Source organism: Drosophila mauritiana, chromosome 3L (assembly GCF_004382145.1).
Source record: "Drosophila mauritiana strain mau12 chromosome 3L, ASM438214v1, whole genome shotgun sequence".
Classification (NCBI taxonomy): domain Eukaryota; kingdom Metazoa; phylum Arthropoda; class Insecta; order Diptera; family Drosophilidae; genus Drosophila; species Drosophila mauritiana.
In genome coordinates, this window is record NC_046669.1 from 19,955,399 (window position 1) to 19,977,660 (window position 22,262).

The window sequence follows — 22,262 nt, forward strand, 5'->3', positions numbered from 1 at the left end:
ACTACTTATATCTGAATTCTTTAGTTTATTTTGAAGATATATATAAAATTGCAGATTCTTGGTATATTTTTTAATCCGACGGTATATGTTAACGGCTACAACCACGGTCACACTAGGTCTGATCTTGGATTTATTTTGGTGTGAAAATTCCGGAGCATAAAAACAGAAGTATATGCAAAACCCCTAAGAAGAGCCGGGAATTCCGAGTTAGCCACCTGTTGAACATTAGTCAATCGCCGCATAATGGACAAGTTGCGCCGCGTTCTGAGTGGAGATGAGCCCACTCCGGAGGAGGAGAGCAGTATCATTACACAGGTGAAGAAGTTTTCTAATGGGACTGATCTCATCCGGCTGGATGAATTATGATTATGGTGTGGCTTAGGAGCTACCCGCTGGCAACGCCCCCCGATCACATGGCTTCCCAAGCCGTGTGACTCAACGCTTATCAGGGCATTTAGTTAATATCAATCAATTACATACGCAGATCAACGACATGTCCACTTTGAGCTGGTCCACTCGGATCAAGGGATTCATCATCTGCTTCGCCCTGGGCATCTTACTTTCCATACTCGGCTCGGTCGCCCTATTTCTGCACAGAGGCATTGTGGTCTTTGCGGTCTTCTACACCCTAGGAAACGTCATCTCGATGGCCAGGTGAGCGCGTTGCTGGTTCCACTCGTACTTCACACAAGCCGGCTAATGAGTCTCTCTTCTCCGGTTTCAGTACCTGCTTCCTCATGGGTCCCTTCAAGCAGATCAAGAAAATGTTCGCGGAAACCCGGCTGATCGCCACCATCATCGTGCTCGTCATGATGGTCCTGACGTTCATTGCTGCTATCGTGGTAAGGCGTCCATGATCAAATCGAAGATACCACAATTATTTAGGGTTCGGTCGTTAATTTGCTCGTTGAATGCTTTTGGATCTTTTATAATCAAGTTACTTTCATAGCGATAGCATGACGAATTTGCTTGCAGGTTTTCTAGAGAACGTTTCCTTTATGTTTAAACTTTAAAGTTATCCCATGAAATAGCGTGCAAAATCGTATCCATACTTCATGGACTTACATACAGTAAAGTTAAATGATAGCTTTTAGCATTTTACTTTAATATTTACAACACAGTTTCACATGCCCTAACATTTAAATTCTGAATATTGGTTTACTTTTTATTACTTGAACTAAAAAACAGTACGACACAATCGATGTGTGGGCTTAATTTGTTATTATTTGTATTTGATTGGCTTTTTTGTGTTTGTTTTTAGTGGAAAAAGGCGGGACTCACGCTTATATTCATAATCATACAATCTCTGGCCATGACCTGGTACTCGCTGTCGTACATCCCCTACGCCCGCGATGCGGTCAAGAAGACCATGTCGGCAATTCTGGAGGTCTAGAATCAGATGCGCTTCTGTACATAACTCGAGAAAAGCCAGATTGGTTTGTAGCTTAAGCTAAGACAATTAAATCGCTTGTATTGTATTAACCTAGCACTAGAACACAGAATGTCCTTTATATTCTCTTATTAACAAGTAATTCCATTTTGTCTTTTTAATAAATATATATATATATATCTTTTATACATATATATATATTTACATGTTATGTATTTAATTTAATCAGTACAGTTTTCTTTAGTGTATGTACATAATTCTCTTCTCTGTTTTGGTTTTTAATTTAAAGAATGGCCCGATCCACTTTGCTTCTGCAGCTTTCAAGTTTAGTTATATCAACTTCTTATTTTAGTTTCTTCTCTTTTTGCGGCGACAATTTACCTAGAAAAGTGAAATGAAAAATTGTAGATCAAAAGTAGCAGATATAAAAGTTAACAATAACTGGTTAGACTATTTTAATTTTAATATCGTAGTGCATGATGTTGGGTGCATCAATGGAATTGCTCCTTGGCGATTGTGCTTTTTTGTGGCAATGCAATCCGCGGAGAATCGGAGAAGGAGAAAGAGACAGAGAGGGGAGAAACGCAAGGAGAATTTAAATTGAGAGCAAATTGAGTTGAGAAAACAGTGTGGTTAACCATAAATTGAGCCAATAGCAAAGAAAGTCAGTGAGCGCAAAAAAGAAAGTTAGTCGTAAGGCAGGCAACATTAAAGGGACTGAAGTGTATAGTATAAGCCACAATTAAGCAAATGCCAGTTGTATTTCGTAAACAATTCAATAGTTATCCTAGTTTCCGAGTTATACAAATTATCCATCTTAAACATGAACAGACATTTTGAAAAACCCAACGTAATTCAAAGAATTTGTTTATATTTTAACCTTCACCATCACACCATTTAATGTTGCTTGCAGTTGTTAAATGGCCATACATACCTTTCGAGGGCGATGATGAGCTGGCAGGACTAGTTTCTTTTCTTTTTGCGGGCGTCGATGAAACCTTTTTCAGCTGCCGCTGCTGAAATATTGAAGTGCACAAGTTAGCACGTCTGCACAACTTAAGTTGAATTCCAATTAGCTCTTACCTGCCAGTAAACCGCGAGGTAGACAAATGCCACCGAGATTATTACTTGGACAGTCAGCCACAGGACAATGTTGATGGCTTGCGTGCGCTCAAACAACTCCTTGCCATTCTTGATGCACAGAATAGCTTCGGAGACCATGATGGCGCCGTAAACCCAACACTGGGTGCCGACTCTCTTGCAGCGTGTGTCGGTGACATACACGTAATATTGCCTAAAATTCAGAGTATCAATTGAAATGAATAATATAAGATAAATGGTTAAAAGAAAAACGTACCTAACCGAAGGCGCCACAAACAGACCGATGAAAATGAGACGACCTATGACAATGAAGTGATCCGGCGGCATCTCAAAGATGTGCTTCAAGAAGAATGTGTTCAGCTCGGTGACCTGCCAGAAGATCACTAGCTGAATGACGGCGGCAAATCTCATCGCCGTGGACTTGGGATCCAGCCAGCGAATGGCCGACCAGCTCTCGGGCGTAAACTGCAGCATGGCACGCTTGATTTTGCCCGTTGTGGTGGATATGTCCTTAATACTGGCCCACTTGTACTCGCGCATCTCCAGAATCTGGCAGATCTTCAGACCCATCCAAATGCCGAGACCGTTGCAGATGATCACATCCAGGATGAGTGCATCCCACCAGCACTCGATGAAGTTGGGCAGCAGGTGCGCAAAGGTTATTTCGGTAATCTCCCACATCACGGAAATGGCCCACAGGATGCCCATGTGACGGATCAGGATGGCCTTGAAGGCCCAGCCCAAGAAGTGGCCCCAGGCAAAGACGTCCAAGTGACCTTTAACGCGATCCCAACTGATGTCCGAGCAATTGACGCCATACTCCTGGAAATTATGAAATCGTTGGTTACATATTGGGCAGTTCATAGTAACGGAGAAGGACTTACCTTTTCCATATCGATGTGGAAGTTCTTTAACTTTGGATCGATCCAGTAGAATATGCTCCTGATGGTCGGGTAGTTTTGGAACATCAGGAATTGTAGCGTCAGCAGGTACAGCACAGAGCATCCGAATAATATCCGCCAGACGGCGGGATGTGGTCGTGTGAAGGGTCCATTAGGAAATGCAATCACCGAGATGATCAGAAAGAAGAACACAATGCAGAGGAGGCCGGCCCAGAGATTCTCATCCACGTTCGCCTCGTTTCTGTAACGAAAGCGCATTGCTAAGTGGATGATCTTGGCTTCCATTAGCGCTACTATTTCAGTCATAGTATTCCTTATCAGCATAGCACGTTTTTCGATGGGGTTTGGGGGTCAATGGCACGCTTAAGTGAATTTCTTAGGCGATTCTACTTTTATATACTGTTCGCTAGACTAGCGCAAATATATTTTATTTTTTGTTTTTGGCTTTTTTAAACCTTCGGCTGTCTGAGTTGACACTTTTGGCAGAGTATTCGTGATATTTTTAAGTGCTTAACCCCTGTACAACAACTGATGGGTGAACTAAGAAGGCACATGGTGCAGATTTTTGATTAAAAAGTATGATTTCATCGAAAGTTTTTTGAAGATAAGGGACTTAACAGGACATAGGTGAATAACTAGTGAAATCCAATCATTTTTGATGAACTGTCTATTAATATTATACAAAATGATGTAAATTAATTATTTAAAATGAATATGAATAACAAAATGTGTTCACCAATGAAACCTTTTGTAGAATAATAATAATAATTGGTTCTATCTCGCTAACAGCCAATGCAAATAAACTATTGTTACCAAGGGGATTTACTACAGACCAGTTATGTAATACTGATAAGGGTTAGGCCCAGTACTATAGTTCTAAACGTACCTCTCATAGGAATTAATCAGTACTGACAGAAATGGATTTACAAACTCTTCCTTATCTGAAGATTCAGTTTGTTCAAGGAAAGTCCAATATAATATATTATGATTTAAACTACAAACTCCCAATAAACAGATCTCTGATGAAGCTATCGAGGGCACAAAACCCGCATAAACACCCAATGGGTTAACAAGCGATCTCAGCTGACAAAGGCAAAGTTCTAAGATCGAAATGAATACAAGCGAACCGATGGCGAGTTAGCAATGAAGTTGCGTAGCATCCAGGATCGAATAACCTTCATTGGTGTATTACCAGAAATCCTTTGCATTCTAACTAAGTCTTCCTTTGCCAGAGATCACAATGGGTTTCCCTGCGGGCTCAAGGGCTCCTCTACTCACCTGACGAACGCAAAGTACATGACGGCCAGCACCGAAACAGCCAGCAGGGTGATGGTGTGTGGCTTGTAGAAGAAGTCCAGCGATATGTCGTCCACGGGACGTTCGTTGACGATCACGAATGTCTGGGCGATCTCGTCCTTGCGCTTTCTGCGTGCGCCCGCACTGCTGCCACTGCCATCGCTGCCATCCCGTCGCTTGGTGGGCGTGGCCGGGGCACTGGCCGCGCCCGACTTGTAGGCGGGATGATCCCGCTCAGCATCGCCGGCGGAGGAGGAGGTGGTGACCAGTAGCGCGTCGCCCGACGATGTCGGTGTGCCACGTGAATTAGTGCGCTTCTTCATCGCCCAACTACAAATTCGATTATCAAATGTAGGCGGGTGGCGTGATGTGGTTGTTGTTAGGTGGTTGGTGGCTCGGAATCGGACTCGGAATCGGTTTGGTGGCTAAGTACATGCGGGGACTGAAGGTTGCGCAACATTCGATTCGATTCCACCAAGGCTTCCCACTAGGCTTTCCTCGCAGCGGTTTCTATGGCGCCCGGTTCGGGTGTCCTCGCTTGCTATGGCGTGGGCACGGCTCCTGGATCCTCGACTCGCGTTCGATCGGCGCACGTTTATTTTATCATTCGCCAGCTACCGTCCGTTGTTGTCAATTAACATGCTGCGCGCGACTTGGACCAATAAAAATCGACACTTGCCGGCGGTGGCGTTGCCGGAAGGTTGAAATGTGTGACTTGATAACAGGGGCGTTGCCAGACGAAGTGCGGAACGATGGGGGGCTTCGGCAATCATATGATGCAAAATATTTTGTATTATTTCAGATCGAATTCGAAAAGCAATGATCAGCCTACTTTAAAACAAGATATATAATTATATTGCCAATATTTTAGAGTTATATACCGTTGCTATATCTTAGGGAACTTCATTCATTTGTTCTTTACCTTATCTCTTCTATATAATAACTATATATGCATCATTTATGTAATTCCCGAGGAATTCAATGATTTTTGTTTAGAAACAGTTAAATAAAAATAATTATAGCTGATTTCCCCCATAATATCATATATATATATATATTGCAACATATTGGAATACTGGAACACCCCTAACGCTATGACTGTAGCCCTGAACAGCTGATTGCACTTGTTGACCAAAAAGCAATCCACGATTTTGCATTGCTTTCGATATAAATTGCTTTTAAATCGCTTTATAATGCTGGACAAGGTTAAAAATGTTATCGTAGTGCTATCAGGCAAGGGAGGAGTAGGAAAATCCACAGTGAGCACCCAATTATCGCTGGCACTGCGAAAAAACGGATTTAAGGTGAGCCAAACCATTTCACCACAAAAACATTACCAAGGAATTTTTAAATGTACTCATATGTATAATCTAATAGGTTGGTCTGCTGGATATAGATCTGTGTGGACCGAGTGTGCCATATCTACTGGGTCTGGAAGGACGGGATATATTCCAGTGCGACGAGGGATGGGTTCCTGTCTATACGGATGAATCCCAAACCTTGGCGGTGATGTCCATTGGATTTTTATTGAAGAACCGCGAGGATCCGGTCATTTGGCGTGGTCCCAAGAAGACCATGATGATCCGGCAGTTCCTCACCGACGTCAGGTGGGATGAGCTGGATTACCTGATTATCGATACGCCACCCGGCACATCGGATGAGCACATCACCGTAATGGAGTGCCTGAAGGAGGTTGGTTGCCACGGAGCCATAATTGTGACCACTCCGCAGGAGGTGGCACTGGACGATGTGCGCAAGGAGATCACCTTCTGCAAGAAGACCGGCATCAATATCCTGGGCATCGTCGAGAATATGAGTGGGTGAGTTCTTTGAGTTTGTTAAGCCGCAAGACAGCCATCAAAATAGGATTCATTTCAATTTGTCCTTAAACAATTTGAACTCCAATGTAAGGCACCGAAAACGATAGCCATCCATTAACTGTTCCCTAACTGAAAAGAGTTTTACAAACTCCTGATAAGCATTTCTACTGTACTTAATGCTGACTAATTGAAAATGCAAATATACATAGATATTAATTGGACGCCTTTGCGCGTCAAGTTTACGGCAGGGCGACACCTGTGGACTTTAACCAGGTGATAATTATCTCATGTTTGACTAAATTATCTTATATTTGATTTACGCAGGTTCGTGTGCCCCCATTGCACCTCGTGCACCAATATTTTCTCGTCAAACGGTGGCGTCTCACTGGCCACATACGCCCAAGTTCCACATCTAGGAACTCTGCCCATAGATCCCCGAGTGGGCGTTTTGGCGGGCACCACTACGTCCGTCTTGGACGAGCTTCCGGATTCCACGACAGCGGAGGTGCTGACGCATTTAGTTGAGAAGTTGAAAACAATGTTGGCCTCCTAAATAAACACCAAAATAACCATTTTTTAAATTTGATACTTTGTTTCAATATTCAGTTTATGAATATAACCATGTTCATCAGGAAACGATCTGATTTGCCACGGTCGCAGTCAAATATTCCAAATATTTGAGGTCTTTTATATTTAATTGATAAACTGAAATAGGAACTCCCATTGTCAAACACATTTTAGCTTTCGTTTAGCTTTGGTTTCTTTTTCTTTATTTTTTTATGCTTTGGAATGAATGTAGTTGATGAGTTTTGGGTATAATAATTTAAAATTATATGAGTGCGAGCGTTTGATATGTAATCACTCTAATGCAACAATTCTGCGTGTGCAGTAATTATAATTTACAATCAAACTAATACTTTCCAATTATAATTAATAACGTATTCCTTAACTGCTTAACTCCTACCGCTAAACCTAATCGCTTTATTTATTGATTTGAGCATAGTTTAAAGATCAAATTGTGTGCTTATCTCTGGACTGACGACAAAGTATAGTTTCTTTTCCTAAGTAGTACTATCATGCAGACTTCATCCACTGTTTTGGTATAATTTTTAAGATCAAAAATCAGTCTGCAGGAGGATGGAATTCACACAGAGAAAAAACGAACTGATAAATTGAGATGGCAACCTGGAACTATAGTTTTCTCTCTGTGCAGGAATCACAACTTCTGCTCCGCCTTCGTTTTCTCCGTTTCATTCAGCTTTCGAACTGGATTTAATGGTATGGCATGGTATTTTTTGCTTTTCGAATATCTCTTCACGATGGCATAAAGGGATATCGACACTAAAAGTATAACAAAGCCCATTATGACCACGCATTCCAAGGGCCAATCGGTTTGGATGCGCTCCTGGGGCACCTCTGCGTAGGGATATGTTATTTGCTGGATCTCCATACTGAGATCCTTAATCTGACTGGTGGATTCGGGGGCCACGACCGCCGGTTGATTCGTGATGGGATTATCGGTCACCACTGATATAAAGTTAGTTGCATTGACTAAGATCACGGTGGGCTCATCAATTGCTTGCGGTGTTCTGTCATCAGCATTAAAATCCATTTTGGTGATACCATCTTCTGTTGCAGTGGGAAGTTCCATTGAAGTGCTTGGAACTGTGGAAGTGGCTGATGCTTCGGATGTGGTTGGATTTGTGGTAGTCTCAGTCGGAGAATCAGAACTTGATGTATCTGGTTCTTCTGAGTCGGTTCTGAGATCCGGCGACTCGGAAGTGGCAAATCCTCCAAGTTGTTCATAACTCGAGTCCGTACTTGTCTTCTCTGTGGAACTGGATAAATCACTTGTGTTCGGAGTCGGCGTGACCAGCTCAGATGATGTAGATGGGCTATTGGGTGAACCGCTGGTGTCCGAAGCGGAATCAGAAGTATCTGTTGGCACAGTGGAGCTCCACCCTGAACTGGAGGATTCGCTTTCGTCCGAAATCGGTGCTGAAGTGGAGTTTCTATACTTGTGAGTACTATCGTCGAAGATAATGCTACTCACACCCAGCTCTTCCGGACAAACCGGACAGCACTGTCCTTTGACCTGAATGGGATTGCTGCACCGTAAATAATGATTGCACTGAACGGCAATACGGGTGACATATCCACCTTCGCACGTGCATGTGGTACAACCATTGTTTTCCATCCAAACATCGCCATTTCTGTGGTACTCATTGTTGTCAGAGAGGCAAATGGGTTCGGGTTCTTCCATTGGGCATATCTCCTTGCACTGAATGGCCAGCGGTTCGCAAGGATCGCACACAGTGCACTTGTTCTTATAGAATCTCCTCTTGGAACCATCGCAGACAGGTTCCTCATCGAGGCACTCGTAGCGAGGACAACAGCTGCCGGGCAGTCCATTGCCCCGTTCCACCTCCACGATCACTTTGTAGCAGATTGGGAAGTCATTCTCACACGGTGGACACGCAAGGGACTCATCTATGCTATCTGGGTCAATAATGGGCATAGCTGCAATCAATAAAAGATGAAGTATTGGTTAGCGCTTTGTGTTAAATAAATATTTAAATTATATACTTATTGCAAAATTGTAAAATCGAAAGCAACCATGTTCTTACCCAGAACGGAAATTCGATACTCCAAGGAGATCGAAAAAAATGCCGTTCTGATTTGAATGCCCTTCAAGTTCAATATTTACATATAGATCGATCTTGAAAATCACATTCCATCCAGCAAGCCAAATAGCTATGAATTATTCAATAAAGCCAGAGGTAAATTTATAAAAATGGCAATTTGATTAGGCACACTTATAGGAAACTTCTTCGAAAAAGCAGGAATCCAATCAAAACAAACGGAATGATATTTATTTTTGGTGGAATACAAAGTACGGGAGTGACACTCTCGTTTATCATTTATTTATTGTTATTGATTTTTGACATTTTATCATTGAATTATGTATAAAAGGGGGTAGAAGGCGCCAGAGCGATAAAAACGGGAATGACAAAGAAGAACAATAACAGTGTGAAGAAAAAAAGTAGACATATAGTACAAGTGCTCCACCAAACAAACCCGAAAGATTTGAAGCCCCCTCTCAATGTATCGATATGGATCGGTCGTTTCATTGAACGAATATTGCCCCAATTGCGAGTATTATTAGTTTAGGTGGTGTGGTGGTAAAGTTTGTTACACAAATGCGAGCCATCAAAGCAAGTCTGTTACAATCTCTTCCCGATCGTGATCGAAGGTTATCAATTATTTTCGATATTGACGTCACTGTCGCAGACTTTGTAGGTGAAGCGCATTTAATTGAACGTAATTTAAAATAGATATAAGTTGTTGCTTTCGTCGTTCTGGCTTTATTCTTCGGCTATCAGGTCGCAGCGATCTATATGACAGCCAGCAGACGGGGCAATTATTCATATGCTCGGTTCTGTGTGCGTGACAGTACTCGTTTGTTTGAGAAGCGCATAGAAGGGCGCTGAAAACGGCAGGGAAGTGTGCGTGTTGGATCGATAGGAATCATGCAAATACCTTGAAGCTGTTTACTTATCTAGATAGAAGCTTCTATTCACAAGAGACCGGAATGAAGACGGTCTACATTTTTTAATGTTTTTCTCTCTTTAAATTAGCGATATTTTCCAACTTTGCAAGACCCACAAAAATAACTCAACCTTTGCTAGTGAGGAAAAAATTCATTCTGAATCTGGATTCTAGTAAGAGTTGTATATTCGTTTTAATGCTTAGCTAGTCAATAATAATTGCCCATGTGCAGTGAAGAACGCTTTGCTTTCTTCGTTTTGGGTATTTAATTATTTGTTGCTTTGCACGGCGGGTTTATTGACCCCCGCGGATAGTGGTAACTTTTTATCGTTCTTGGGTCAGCAAAAAATCGAAGAAAAAAACGAGACATGAGACGGTGGGGCAGTGGGTTGGGGAAGGTGTCCAGGTTCCAAAGGTTACAAAAATTCAATGCAAATTACCTAAGCACATATCCGCCTCATAAGTAAATGGGTCGGGGCTCATTAGCGGAGATCTCTGGCGACGACGATGATCATTACGGTTTCGGTTGCGATTATGATGATTTTATAGGGGAGCACCAGCAGAAGTGCTACTGCCCACTTACGTCACCGGTCGGGCCACAGATACAGATACGCAGGGACACAGATACAGACACTGCGATGTGGAGATACGGATACTTTGAAGCTGCGAACGAGGCGATCCATATTTCTTTTTGATTGATCTACAGCCGAAGGCCGGCATGCAAAAATGCAATTCAGGCAGGGAAGCTGAGGAGCAGCTCACAAAAACCAGATACAGACACGGCAAAAATAAATTCCAGTGCAATTAGCAGTCGCTTATTTTTGCTTTTTGTTTCTCCTGACACGCTCGCTGACATGCAAAGTTACTTAAACCAAACAAAGCGAACATTACACTACTCGTAGGAAACCAAAAAACCAAGGGGAGGAGGTCGACGTTTACTTTTAACCACTATCTAAAATGTCGACTTTTTCGAAAGTGGGGGTACGACAGAGCCCAAGATGTTGGCCGTTACAAGCGACCAAACAGTTGATGGAGTAATTACAGACAGACCTTTCAACCAAACAAACGAGAAACTATTTATTTTGACATTTTCCGCTTATTTCTACCATGCCCATTCACGTCAATCACCGTGAACATTGAAAAAGTGTCTCTTTGATAATTTGCTGATGGCGACTCTAATTCTCTGCGGCGAATTATAATATTTTCGTACATTTTATGACATTTTAAGCGAATTTTTGGTCATTAAGGTGTTCATAAAGCGGCGAGTTTAGTAACCCGTAAACCAGGAAGACAGCGAATTGTTTGGCCGAGATTTACTAGCCATGAATCACAGTGACGAATGAGTCACGGAAAAGTGTTGATTAAATCTAGGATGAAAATGAATAAGATGGACCATCTTTTAAAGGCCAAGCTCAGATACATTTTATGCGATGGTTCTAATTAGCATCAGTTCTCAAAGTGAAGCGTTCGCAAATCAAATAAATCATAAGCTGAATAATTACCAGTGGAGCCACTCAATCAAATGTAATTCATGGCAAAAAATGTGCCTCTATCAAATTGAAAATCGGCCAAGCGTGTTTGATTTATTAAAAAATAAATTCCATTTAAATACAGCTTATTCCCGCGTTAATTAGTTTATTAACCTAACTGTAGTCGTAGCACTGCCACTGACTATTGTGATCGTAAACAAAGAAAGCTTTCAAAATGAAAATAAACTATGACAGATGTGATTTAATCGCACCCGAATTAAAACGAACAATATGACATCAGACCTGCGTTAATCAGTGGTACTACTACTATGTATTTCTTCTTTTATTCGCTTTGTGAAAATTCCTTCAATCTGACAGAACGAAAAGCAATCAATCTTTTTGCGAACCCCTCTCACACGTCCTAAGTAAGCGTAATTTATGCGATTTCATTTAATCGCCACCATGTAGAGCAAATAATCGTTCGTCACTCCAGATTTGCCCGCTTTCCGCATAGCAGCCAATTAAGAGAGTTCACTTCACTTCACGGTTGGCATTAGCCATTACCCACTGTCATTAGCCATTAACTTGGCTTCCTTCTGCTTCTACCATTTGATACAAATGGTAAAAAAGTAAAAAAGTAAAGTAATGCTTTCTATTTTTTGACTAACATATTCTGCGTTTTGGTCCCGTTTAAGCCGGCGGCGACAGGCGTAGTAAGCCTTATCTTAATTATAGATCAATTATGGTAGTGGCTCTGCCCACCGAACGCCAAATGTATATATATATATATTCAGCCGCACATCATTAATTATAAGTGCAAACTGAAGTCGGCCATATGGGAAAGCTGAAAGCCAAATGCCAAATGCCAAATGCCAAATGGAACTCCAAATTAACTAATTCGCTTTCTTTCAAATGAGTTATGTGCTATTTACGAGTGTTTGGACCATTTTGTTTGACAAGTAACACTGTTTATCGAATCCAAGGCAGCAGGAATGCATTTTGATAAATTTAAAATAAATAAAACAAACAAGCAGGGCGATATAGCCGACTTTACACTTTCATTTCATATGCAAATGGGGTACGGATGTCCCGCGTTGATTATTTCGCATTATTTTGTACAAATTGCACAATTACAATTAAATTATACGGCCTGGCGTAAAATGGCTGATTAATGTCAGTAAACCACACCCCCTCCACACCCGAAGTTCCCCCTTTGGATCCACAAAAAACCAATAATGCCAAATGAGAGCGAACGAACAGAACGAACAGATGTGCGGCGATATTCAATTTATATGTTTCCTATACAAAATAATAACAATAATTATTCTTAATAATTACTGCACTGCTGGGGCCGCAATGTGTGCCTTTCGATGGCCATCGTTAGTATGATGACTGACGCCTTTCTGAGGGGATTACTAATAGTATGCTGTCTGGTTGTGCCGACTCTATGGCAGCCATCGCTGGCAACCGTACGTACAGATGTGATTTAGAATATCTAAAACCGGAATTCATATATATATAAACGAAGACAAACTCCTCATAAAATAAGTTTTAGTAATATTCAACAAATGCAGAATCGTAGGCAACACGGTTTTGCATTTTAAAACCACAATGAAAGTGTAGAATTCATGTAAAAATAGAGTCTTACAAAAGTTTTAGGCCATTAAATAGGAATGCACACTCAAAGATATATCCATTTTTTAAGCATCCATAAATAATTTTCCATTCAAACAACCTACGTAAATGGCAAAGTGTGTAGACAAACTGAAATGCACTTTCCGTTTTTCCTGGCCAAAAGTAGCCGGCGTGACTAAGTCCCTAGGTTTATGGATTCCACATATGATGCGCATTTGCTTAATGGCCTCCCACTTGCAGCGCGATTTCGAGATACGTTGGAGGGACATCAACTGCTCGGTCATTGACCCCACTACGGCGGAGATCTTTAAGTGCGACATCGTGGAAATGCCAAAGAAGCAGGGCAATTTCCTGAACACCTTCCTCCTGCTGCGCCGAGCCGTCACGAAAATGTGGGTGGAGCTGAGTGTGGGCCAGATCGCCAACCGAAAGGATCGTCTGCTTCAGCAGCTCTTGAAGACTCGAGTGGATGGCTGCCACCTGATTGAGTTTCGCAGCAAGAACCGCATCCTGAATGCCGTGCTCCACAAACTCTTGCAATCGGGAAACTATCCAGATGCCTGTCCCCTACTGGCGGTAAGTTAAAAAAGTGGTTTTGAATCCTGCGTAATTGGCAAACCAAGTCAAGTTGCAATGCCAAATGCGGGAAAGTGGTAAATCTCATTTACATATCGCATTGGATTCGGTCCTCTATATCTATATCTCACTATTCTGTTAATATTTATAATTATATTCACTTTTTAACAATATTGTTACCCAAAAGGAGAGTCAAGTTAAAAGTTAATGGTAGATCACTAAAAATTCTCAAAATTTCAGATGATTAGAACCACACTTAGCAATAATTTTCAATGATATTCCCAATATTTATGTTTGTAGCCATTAGTAACCTATACACCTGATTAAACAAACACCAAGCGTTTGCTGACCTACTCAAAGTCAAAATCTGATGAAAATTTCCCATAATCTTTATCTTTACGAGCCGAGCGCAAATAGAGCAACAAATTAGTCAAATGTTCTCGCAAATAAACATAGCTATCTATACGGCTGTTCGAAAATACAACGCTATCATTAAAAAACGGAAAGTAAACAAAATAAAATAAACAAATCCAGTGCGCATTAAACGAGAAAACCAGAGCGGTTTCGCCGAATGAAACCCAAATCGATAGTGGCCAATATCATTTTCATTCGCTAACCAGCAGGTTTTCCTCCATATCTTATGTTAATCCGCAGAATGTCAACTATACGTCCACGCGATTTGCACTCAATCCGGATCATTTTCCGGCCTACATGCCGGACATGAAGTTCAACACGAAATTGGTCTTCCAGCTGAGCAGGAATATGGGTCTGATCCGGGCCAGTGTGGATGCCGAGGTGATGAGACGATCGTAAGGAGAAAATATTTCAATAAAGCACGAAAAAAAAAATGTATATATAAGGAAAATCACATAAACCGGCGGCAAATACCTATGTACATCGATATATACTCGTACTTGTGCGTTTCCATGACTAACTCGAATGACTAATAGCTTTGGCATGGGATTCATTCGTCGGCACACATTCAGATTAGACTCCTATCTGGGCCACTTGGCTTTGGTTTAAAGGTGAAATAGTTATGACTTGTGGATAATAAATGAATATCTATTTTCGCCATTGAACCCGACCGATTTCACTGTCATGACTTTCAGATTTTAGATTTGATTTTGATCCAGATTTCTGCGAAAACCCATGATTCATGGTCGAGGAATTTTGCAGCAGGCTGGCTGACTGATTTCTGCACTTCACTGTTAATTAAAAACAAATACCAGAGCTTCATCCATAACTTACGAACTTTGGCTGGTATCGAAAATCAGATTAAAATGAAGATATACGTTCATCCAGGGGATTCACTGATTTCTGCACTCTATTTATACCAGTTAGTCGCAGAGTAAGAGGATATACTAGATTCCTTAAAAAGTTCGTAAAGATCTTTCGACTTATAAAGTATATACATAAATATTCTTGATCAGGATCAATAGCCGAATCGATCTGACCATGTCCGTCTGTCCGTTCGTCTGTCCGTTTGTCTGTCCGTCCGCTAGAATCTTCCAAAAAATATTGAAATTTATCGCGCACACTTCGAGCTGAGTAACGGGTATCTGATAGTCGGGCAACTTGACAGCATTCTTCCTTGTTTATTTAAATGGTTGGGCTACTATCATAATTCGTTAAAAGCTCTTAGTTCTAGCCAAAATCCGATAATCGAAAACTATCAATTAATTGGTTTTAATGGATTGCTAACTGGCTCGCACGTCGCTAAAAACATTAAATGTTCAACGCAGACAGCAGTCACTGCTTAAATGATGTGTATTAAAATAATACTTTATATTACATAATTTAATTACTTTTTAATGGTCACCTTGCTCGTGGGAAACGTAATGTGTTAGGCATTTCAATGCGAATTTCCCAACGCTTGGCCACTAGATTAAATTGTATCCAAATGGCCAACTCGTTTCTATATTATAAACACACTCGGTTGTTGATAATGCGAGTGCAGAAAAATAATAGATTAAGAAAGCTCAGGCCCCTTTTCAAGTGCTGGCCAATCAAATTAAGAAATGACGTGAGCGTGGCCAACAGAAGATATTTAGCAAGGCGTAAATAGAACGGCGATTATCAAGATGCAAAAAAAAGCAAAACAAAGCCTAAAAATATAAACATTCGCCTTTCACTAGATCAGTCTGCAATGTCATGATCACAGACTCTTTCGCTCATCTGAAATTCCTCAGCACACCGCAAAAAGTCGAGTGAGCAAGGTTCATCCATCATTTATGGCCTCCGAATTGGTCATCAATATTTTGGCCATGCCAAAGAAACGTTGACTTGGCCAGGAGGAAAACCTTTGTCAAGGCCAGCCATTAAGCAAAAGGAACGGTGTTTCCGCCCACCCGGTTCCCATTTCCCACATCCCATTTTCATTTCCATTTTCATTCGCATTTGCATTTGCCATAACAGAAAGTCTGGAATGGCGGGTGTTTGGTGACATAACCCAAACCAGTACAGTCGGGAATTTCTAGGCCAAAATATGCCAGCCACCCCTAGTAACTGGTTGAGGGGTATAAAAATATAGCCCTAAATGGCTCACTTAGTGGGTTAGTCAGCCAGCCGCTTTCTCAGTGCTTAGCCGGAAGCAAATGCACTCAGAATATTTCAATGAATTCTAGAAGATACAAAAATATAATATATTTGAGGTGCAAGTTATATTATTTAACTATACCCCATACTATACAGATGTGATTTTATTCACTTAACTTTTAACAGTAACTAGTTGGTGTAACTACCTATTTTGCTGCTTGATTTCTTAATTCATAACTTCATTTTCTAAAAAGTGCACTTTCACTTTTTTGGTCAAATTTTCTGCACGAAATGCGGATTACAATTTCATCAGGTAATGGAATAGTATTGCAGTATTTAGTATGGGGTTGGCCTAAGAAAGCTATATATGTACATATGTACTCCTTTATCGACTCAAACTCGCCTTCGTTCTGGCTACTCCAAGTTCACTTATCGTATTCATCTAGATGGAATTCGCTGGGCAAACACGGCAACAACAACTGCCAGTTGGTCTCCATGGGTCTGTGTGAGTTTGGAAACTATGTACTACATACGTAACAAACACGCTGTAGAACAGACTATCTGTCGTTTGTCACCCGTTCGTGGCAATTTGATAAGGAGCCGCCGCAGATTAAGATGGAATTCCATACACAAAGTGCGCGTTGCCACTCCTGGACTGCAAACGAAAAATCTAAAGAAATCAAGACTCCACTCTACTCCACTCCAAACTCAAGGTTAAGTTCATTAGATTTCAGCAGATTAACACATGTTCCCACCGCGATATCTATAAATATTTGCACTTGTGGAGCGAGGAAATACTTTATATCGGCCTTTGGCGTGGGTGCAAGTGGAAAGTGCTCCCCAGCTATTTTCAGCATTAATCACAAAGTCAATAGGGGCTTTACTTGCAGAAATAAAATAATGTTCCCGTGTGCGATAGTGCTATCTGCCATGCGAACGCGTATTTGCAGATTTCTATTTGCAAATAAAACTAATAACTTTGCCATGTCCATTTATTAGTGATATTTATATATGCCTTAAAGTAATCAATTTGCACGCGTAAGCATTGATTGCCATACGATTGTGGGATTTTTTGAAGCGATTTCTATGAGACAAAATCAAACCAACTTTTCTTGGAATTCCCGAAAAATATTCTTAAAATTTTAAACCATTCTCAAATAAATTAGACTCCTTACTGGATTCCCTCGTCAAAAGTTTTGTGACGCACTTCAGGTAATATTGTTTTGAGTTTAGGCAATAGCCTTCGATATCCACTATCAAGGTCATTTCGGTTCATAGAAAAACATACGCCAGCGAAAGCCAAACAATAACGAATCGAATAAAAATAAACAATATTTTGAGAAATGCGCCAAAAACAAAAAATACAAAATACGAAATACAAATGTAAAGTGAAGCGCAAAGAAATACAACCGAAAATACAAACAAACTTAGATAATACGCGGGCCATTTGAATTATCAATGAAATTCGGAAATAAAGCCAAAACAAAAACAGAACAAAGGCAGAAACCAGAAAATTGGCTCATCAACATGTGTTTTTTGGGAGGAAAAAACGAAGCAAACCCAAAAATCGCTATGCACAGAATGAAGAAGAAGAAGGAGGGGAGATTCGCATATGGCATATGGCCAAAACCGACGCTACAGATGTATAGATATAGATATATATAGTTTTCGACGCGTCATGAGCAGGATCGAAACGATATATATAGAATCATGAGGCTGCTGCCGTGACGTAGGCATTCCACCGCTGTTTTTTCTTTAATGGAAAGTATCTCAAACTCAATAGGGTCAAAGTAAACAAAAGATACAAAAATGGAAAAACAATATTCGAATTATCCGAGGGCAGTGATTCACATCATTGATGAACTAATTTCGGCATTATTCACTCACCACATGATTGTAGAATCCGCAGGAGGAGGCAAATTGTGATTAACTTGGCCATTTCGTTCAAAGTCTGATTAAGGCTGATTAAATATATATATACGCGTATATATATCTTTGATTGACTGTGATAATTTTCAATGCGTGTTTCTGCTCTTTTTTTAGTTGCGCTGCACTAAGTATCTGAAAGGAAAGAGGTTTGAAAATCGGAAATTAGTTAGTTTAGTTGAATTGGATTGGCAATTGCTTATGATTAATGTATTTTTTTCCAGCTCTCCATTCAAATCCCTAATTTCGCAACTGCACGTCATATTTTTTACTTTCTCTGCCGCGGAACTGAACAGCGCACCGGTTGAAAGTAAACTGCATAATATTTCGACTCGGGTTCCTCTCTTCTTTGTCTCGAGATGCGCTCTCATCTAATGTATCTAATCTTATTTGCATAACCCTTACAATCTATATTTTACTTTAATCTGACATTGCATCATATATACCTCAACCACTTGCAGCGTAATCTATCGCACTTTGTTCCTCAAATGCACTTTTATCTAATCTTCTTCTCTACTTCTGTCTTTGACAATAGTCTCCTGGCTGAGATTTGAAGGCTCTTACCACTCTTACCACGCAGTTGTAACCAAGTTGCCAAGTACACTGATTACCGCTCAAACACGCTACCTGCGTTGTTTTCTTCGATTCGCACGATAAGTGTGTTATAACATATGCCATATGATTGCCTGATAACTCTTCGTTTTGATACCACACACATATGTACTGTACGTACTAAAAGTCGCAGGCACATGGACAGCCGAAGCCGATGCACACCACACAGTTTGGGCCAAAAGTATAATGCTGAATGGGCGCTTATGGGTTTTTCCTGTATTTCAGCGTTTCAGCATTTTCCAATGGCTGGGAAACGTATACGTTTCCGATCAAGTTTTTACTATGTTGCAGTTTGGGCATTTATTTGCGCTTATTACATTTATCGAAGTATTTCTACGCGCAACAAAAAAATGACAATAAAAGATACATCACAGATAATAATAGACCATTTATGTATTTGCAAGCCAGTGAAGTGGTGGCCAAAACAAAATGTCCGCCGACACGTGCATATCTGAAAGTGCATTTGACCGATTCGCCCTCAAATGTTATTAGGCAAAGAGCTAAGCCCGCGGTTTATTCGGATCTTAAAAAGGAAGCAGCGAATGAAATTCCATCTTTCGCACTTGCAGCACATATTTTTCGCAGTGGCCATTGAAAATAACACCAAAAGCAGAAACCAAACCAAATGATCGAGACAGCGAGAAACAAGAAAAAATAGGCATAAAGCCAGGGGAAACACTTAGCGCCGAAATTAGGTCGCTTGGCCTACGCATATTACGAGTATGAATATATTTCGGACTCGATTTGGTATTACCTTTACTTGTCGAGAGTCTAACTGATCCAAAAATAAAACTTCATTGTATTATTTGTTTTCAATTGGCCGCCTGTCTGTCCAATTGGTCTCTAGCTTTTTTAGTTGTTTCTTAGTTGTTTTTTATTTTTGGTTTAGTCCCGTTGTTTGTCTTTTTCGCAGTGCTGCGTATTTGTGTTTTGTTTGAGACGCCGCTTTTAAGGTGATAAATATGTGAGGTTCCGGTATTTCTCACTGGAGCACAGCACACAACCGATTACAGTGGAGGTTTCCAGCAAACTAAAGAGTTGTTCGCCAATTGAACATTTTTATTTACGTTTCTCGCTCTCTCTTTTCATTTCGCTCACCTTTTTTTGGCACTCAGTGCAATTTTCTCTTTGTCTTTCTCTTCCGATCTGGTTTGTTTTTACTTGTGTACGGTTGGGCAAATAAATCTGGCTAAATGCGTAATTACAATGGGCGAAGCGTTTACTTTATTTAATCAGACTGATCTATATTTGTCGTATACCTACTCATTTTACTTGTTAATTAAATTTAAGCTAAGTTACTTATATTTATATTGCCTATGCCTCTTATATTCACTTGCAATGGGTTTTATTGTGTGCTTTATTATGCGGTGTTGTTTAAAAAATTGTATATTTTTTATTTTATTTGCACTCCGAATTTTGAATCGTTGTACCACTGTTCGTATGCTTTATAAAATTGAAACGGTTTGTTTATAGTGCGTATACGCGATAATGCGTATACGTTCGTTGTGACCTATCGATTATTTTATGCGACCTTATATCGATTAACACTGTTAGCTGTGGCGTGCTGTAAAATGTTAATAGGGTGCACTGTTATTTAACAGAGCAGTTGGGCAACCAAATTTGACAAATTACTAAATTACGGTTCTAGGATATGCGTTAAAAATCAATTAGACATTTTATTAATAGCCAGAAAGGGTGCGCAACTACTACTACGCCACTTCTCGCACAAGAATCGGCGGCTTACCAAGTATAAAGTACCTTTCTTAGCATTTTATACGACGATCTGCCGTTGGGCTGCCATATAGCTTAAGCCACTTATAGTTTGCCGCGAAGAAAGCCCGCCAAAATCAAATGCCACTTCAATTTTAAAAAGTACGTTATCGTACGCTGTTAATACATTTTATTTAAATGCGATAGTCGTGTCATTTCTCTAATGTTGATTAGACTTAGATACAACTCGGGTTTCGCCATTTGTGCAGTGACCCATCTCTAGTGTAAGCACTACTTGAGAGTATATTAAAGCTTTTCTGGTTGGTTTTGTAAGCTATTTTTTTTCTTAACTAAACAATACCTAAGTAAAGTAAGTGAGTTAATCTGTTTAATTGTCTTAAGTACAATTATCATTTAAAAACAGCCAAGTTTAACATATTTATTAAGAAACAAATTATACCCGATTTGGCAAATATTTTCATTATTTTGTTTCTCTCTGTTTAAATACACATGTAACTGTGCGTTTTCTCTTCGTTTATTTAACATGATGTTGGTGCGTGAAATGGTGATAAGCGTCGCTGTTACTAACAGAGCAACCAGAAATGGAAAATCACCTTCCTTGTCGGATCTGGCAACTCCGAGCATGACACTAAATATATGCAGCATACTTTTTGGATGAAATGATAAAATGGTTTTCAAAGAAAAATGTGTACGACACTTTGTTAATTTAATTTTATATCAAAAAGGCAAATACTGTTCATTACGGCCAGACAAAAATGCCTGTTTTACGAGTCGAAAAATTCGTACGAATTCGAAAACCGTACTATGACCTAATAATAAGAATAAATTGCTAAATGAGAAAAAGGTTCAAGTGTAAATAATTTAAATTTCAGCTAGAATGTAAATATAATGTTTTGCATCTAAAGCATAAGCTTAACTTTAAGCTTTAAACCGAAAACTATAATTAATCCCATTATTGGCAAAAACATACTGTTTTAATTAAATAATAATTGATTTAAAAAAATAATCCCAAAAATATTTGCAATGCGCCATTTTACTTTTACAATATTTGTTTCTTCCAATGTATAAAAATACTTAAGAAATTTGGTGGGATCAAAAGTTATTTCAATACTTTAAATCTTACGCCGTATAAATTCGAATTTATTTAAATTTCGCCCAACCAACTTACGCATCCTTAAGCATTTGTGGCGCCGTTGAAGTAGACATTTTCCCGCCTGCCATTTGTTCTTGTTGTTATGGCCGCTGAAGTTGCTGCTGCCGCTGAAGTTGCTGTTGCCACTGGAGTAGCTGCTGCATGTTGCTGTTCCCGATGTTGCTGCTGTCATTGGTGCACTCACAACTGGCATTGGTAATTAGCACGCGCGCTGCTAATTAACACTTTCTGGAGGAGCGGACTCCACTCCACTGCGACCCATTCGATGTGCTTGTGCTCAGGGGCCGCTGCAATTCCCCGTCGACTGCAAATTGCACGCGTGGCGGTTGCAACGCCGCTCCAACTTGCAACACTCAGAATAAATACAACTGTTTGGTGCGAGAAAATAATGGCGAGGCTACGAGCTGTGACATAAATAGGAGTATTTAAATAAAAAAATATTCTAGCAATTTGATGAACTAATTTAGCAATTAGTCTTAACTTAAAGCTTTTTAAAACGAATTTAAAGACGTGTTATTTACATAATATAATTTAAAATGTCCCTATCCATCTTGAAGTCATATTTAG

The 22,262-nt window shown here is 40.2% G+C and overlaps 5 protein-coding genes across 7 annotated transcripts; 3 read left to right on the forward strand and 2 right to left on the reverse strand.

The window, feature by feature from the left end:
- Window positions 1-101: 101 nt before the first annotated feature.
- On the forward strand, window positions 102-1,608 carry LOC117139044 (vesicle transport protein SFT2A). The gene is made up of 4 exons (XM_033301147.1): window positions 102-315; window positions 485-654; window positions 725-842; window positions 1,262-1,608. The coding sequence occupies exons 1-4, from the start codon at window positions 244-246 to the stop codon at window positions 1,391-1,393; spliced, it is 492 nt and encodes a 163-aa protein (XP_033157038.1). The 5' UTR covers window positions 102-243; the 3' UTR covers window positions 1,394-1,608.
- Window positions 1,154-5,394, reverse strand: LOC117139041 (phosphatidylserine synthase 1). The gene is made up of 6 exons (XM_033301142.1): window positions 4,672-5,394; window positions 3,376-3,634; window positions 2,748-3,313; window positions 2,474-2,684; window positions 2,325-2,406; window positions 1,154-1,771 (listed from the first exon to the last, which is right to left on the reverse strand). The coding sequence occupies exons 1-6, from the start codon at window positions 5,010-5,012 to the stop codon at window positions 1,734-1,736; spliced, it is 1,497 nt and encodes a 498-aa protein (XP_033157033.1). The 5' UTR covers window positions 5,013-5,394; the 3' UTR covers window positions 1,154-1,733.
- A 404-nt stretch (window positions 5,395-5,798) lies between these two features.
- On the forward strand, window positions 5,799-7,091 carry LOC117140468 (cytosolic Fe-S cluster assembly factor NUBP2 homolog). Its single transcript, XM_033303414.1, has 3 exons — window positions 5,799-5,993; window positions 6,067-6,509; window positions 6,834-7,091. The coding sequence occupies exons 1-3, from the start codon at window positions 5,883-5,885 to the stop codon at window positions 7,060-7,062; spliced, it is 783 nt and encodes a 260-aa protein (XP_033159305.1). The 5' UTR covers window positions 5,799-5,882; the 3' UTR covers window positions 7,063-7,091.
- Window positions 7,092-7,251: 160 nt separating this feature from the next.
- Window positions 7,252-19,849, reverse strand: LOC117140467 (cysteine-rich motor neuron 1 protein). 2 transcript variants are annotated; one of them, XM_033303413.1, is made up of 4 exons: window positions 19,566-19,849; window positions 18,161-18,334; window positions 8,563-9,029; window positions 7,967-8,507 (listed from the first exon to the last, which is right to left on the reverse strand). In XM_033303413.1, exons 2-4 carry the CDS (start codon window positions 18,210-18,212, stop codon window positions 8,067-8,069), a joined length of 960 nt encoding a protein of 319 aa, XP_033159304.1. In that variant the 5' UTR covers window positions 18,213-18,334; window positions 19,566-19,849; the 3' UTR covers window positions 7,967-8,066. The 2 variants fall into 2 exon arrangements, with proteins under 2 accessions (XP_033159303.1, XP_033159304.1); XM_033303412.1 differs by having other exon boundaries at window positions 7,252-9,029; window positions 19,566-19,848.
- LOC117140469 lies at window positions 12,431-14,778 on the forward strand. Of its 2 annotated transcripts, XM_033303417.1 has the most exons (3): window positions 12,431-12,996; window positions 13,403-13,738; window positions 14,393-14,778. In XM_033303417.1, exons 1-3 carry the CDS (start codon window positions 12,898-12,900, stop codon window positions 14,549-14,551), a joined length of 594 nt encoding a protein of 197 aa, XP_033159308.1. In that variant the 5' UTR covers window positions 12,431-12,897; the 3' UTR covers window positions 14,552-14,778. The 2 variants fall into 2 exon arrangements, with proteins under 2 accessions (XP_033159308.1, XP_033159307.1); XM_033303416.1 differs by lacking the exon at window positions 12,431-12,996 and having other exon boundaries at window positions 13,077-13,738.
- Window positions 19,850-22,262: the final 2,413 nt, after the last annotated feature.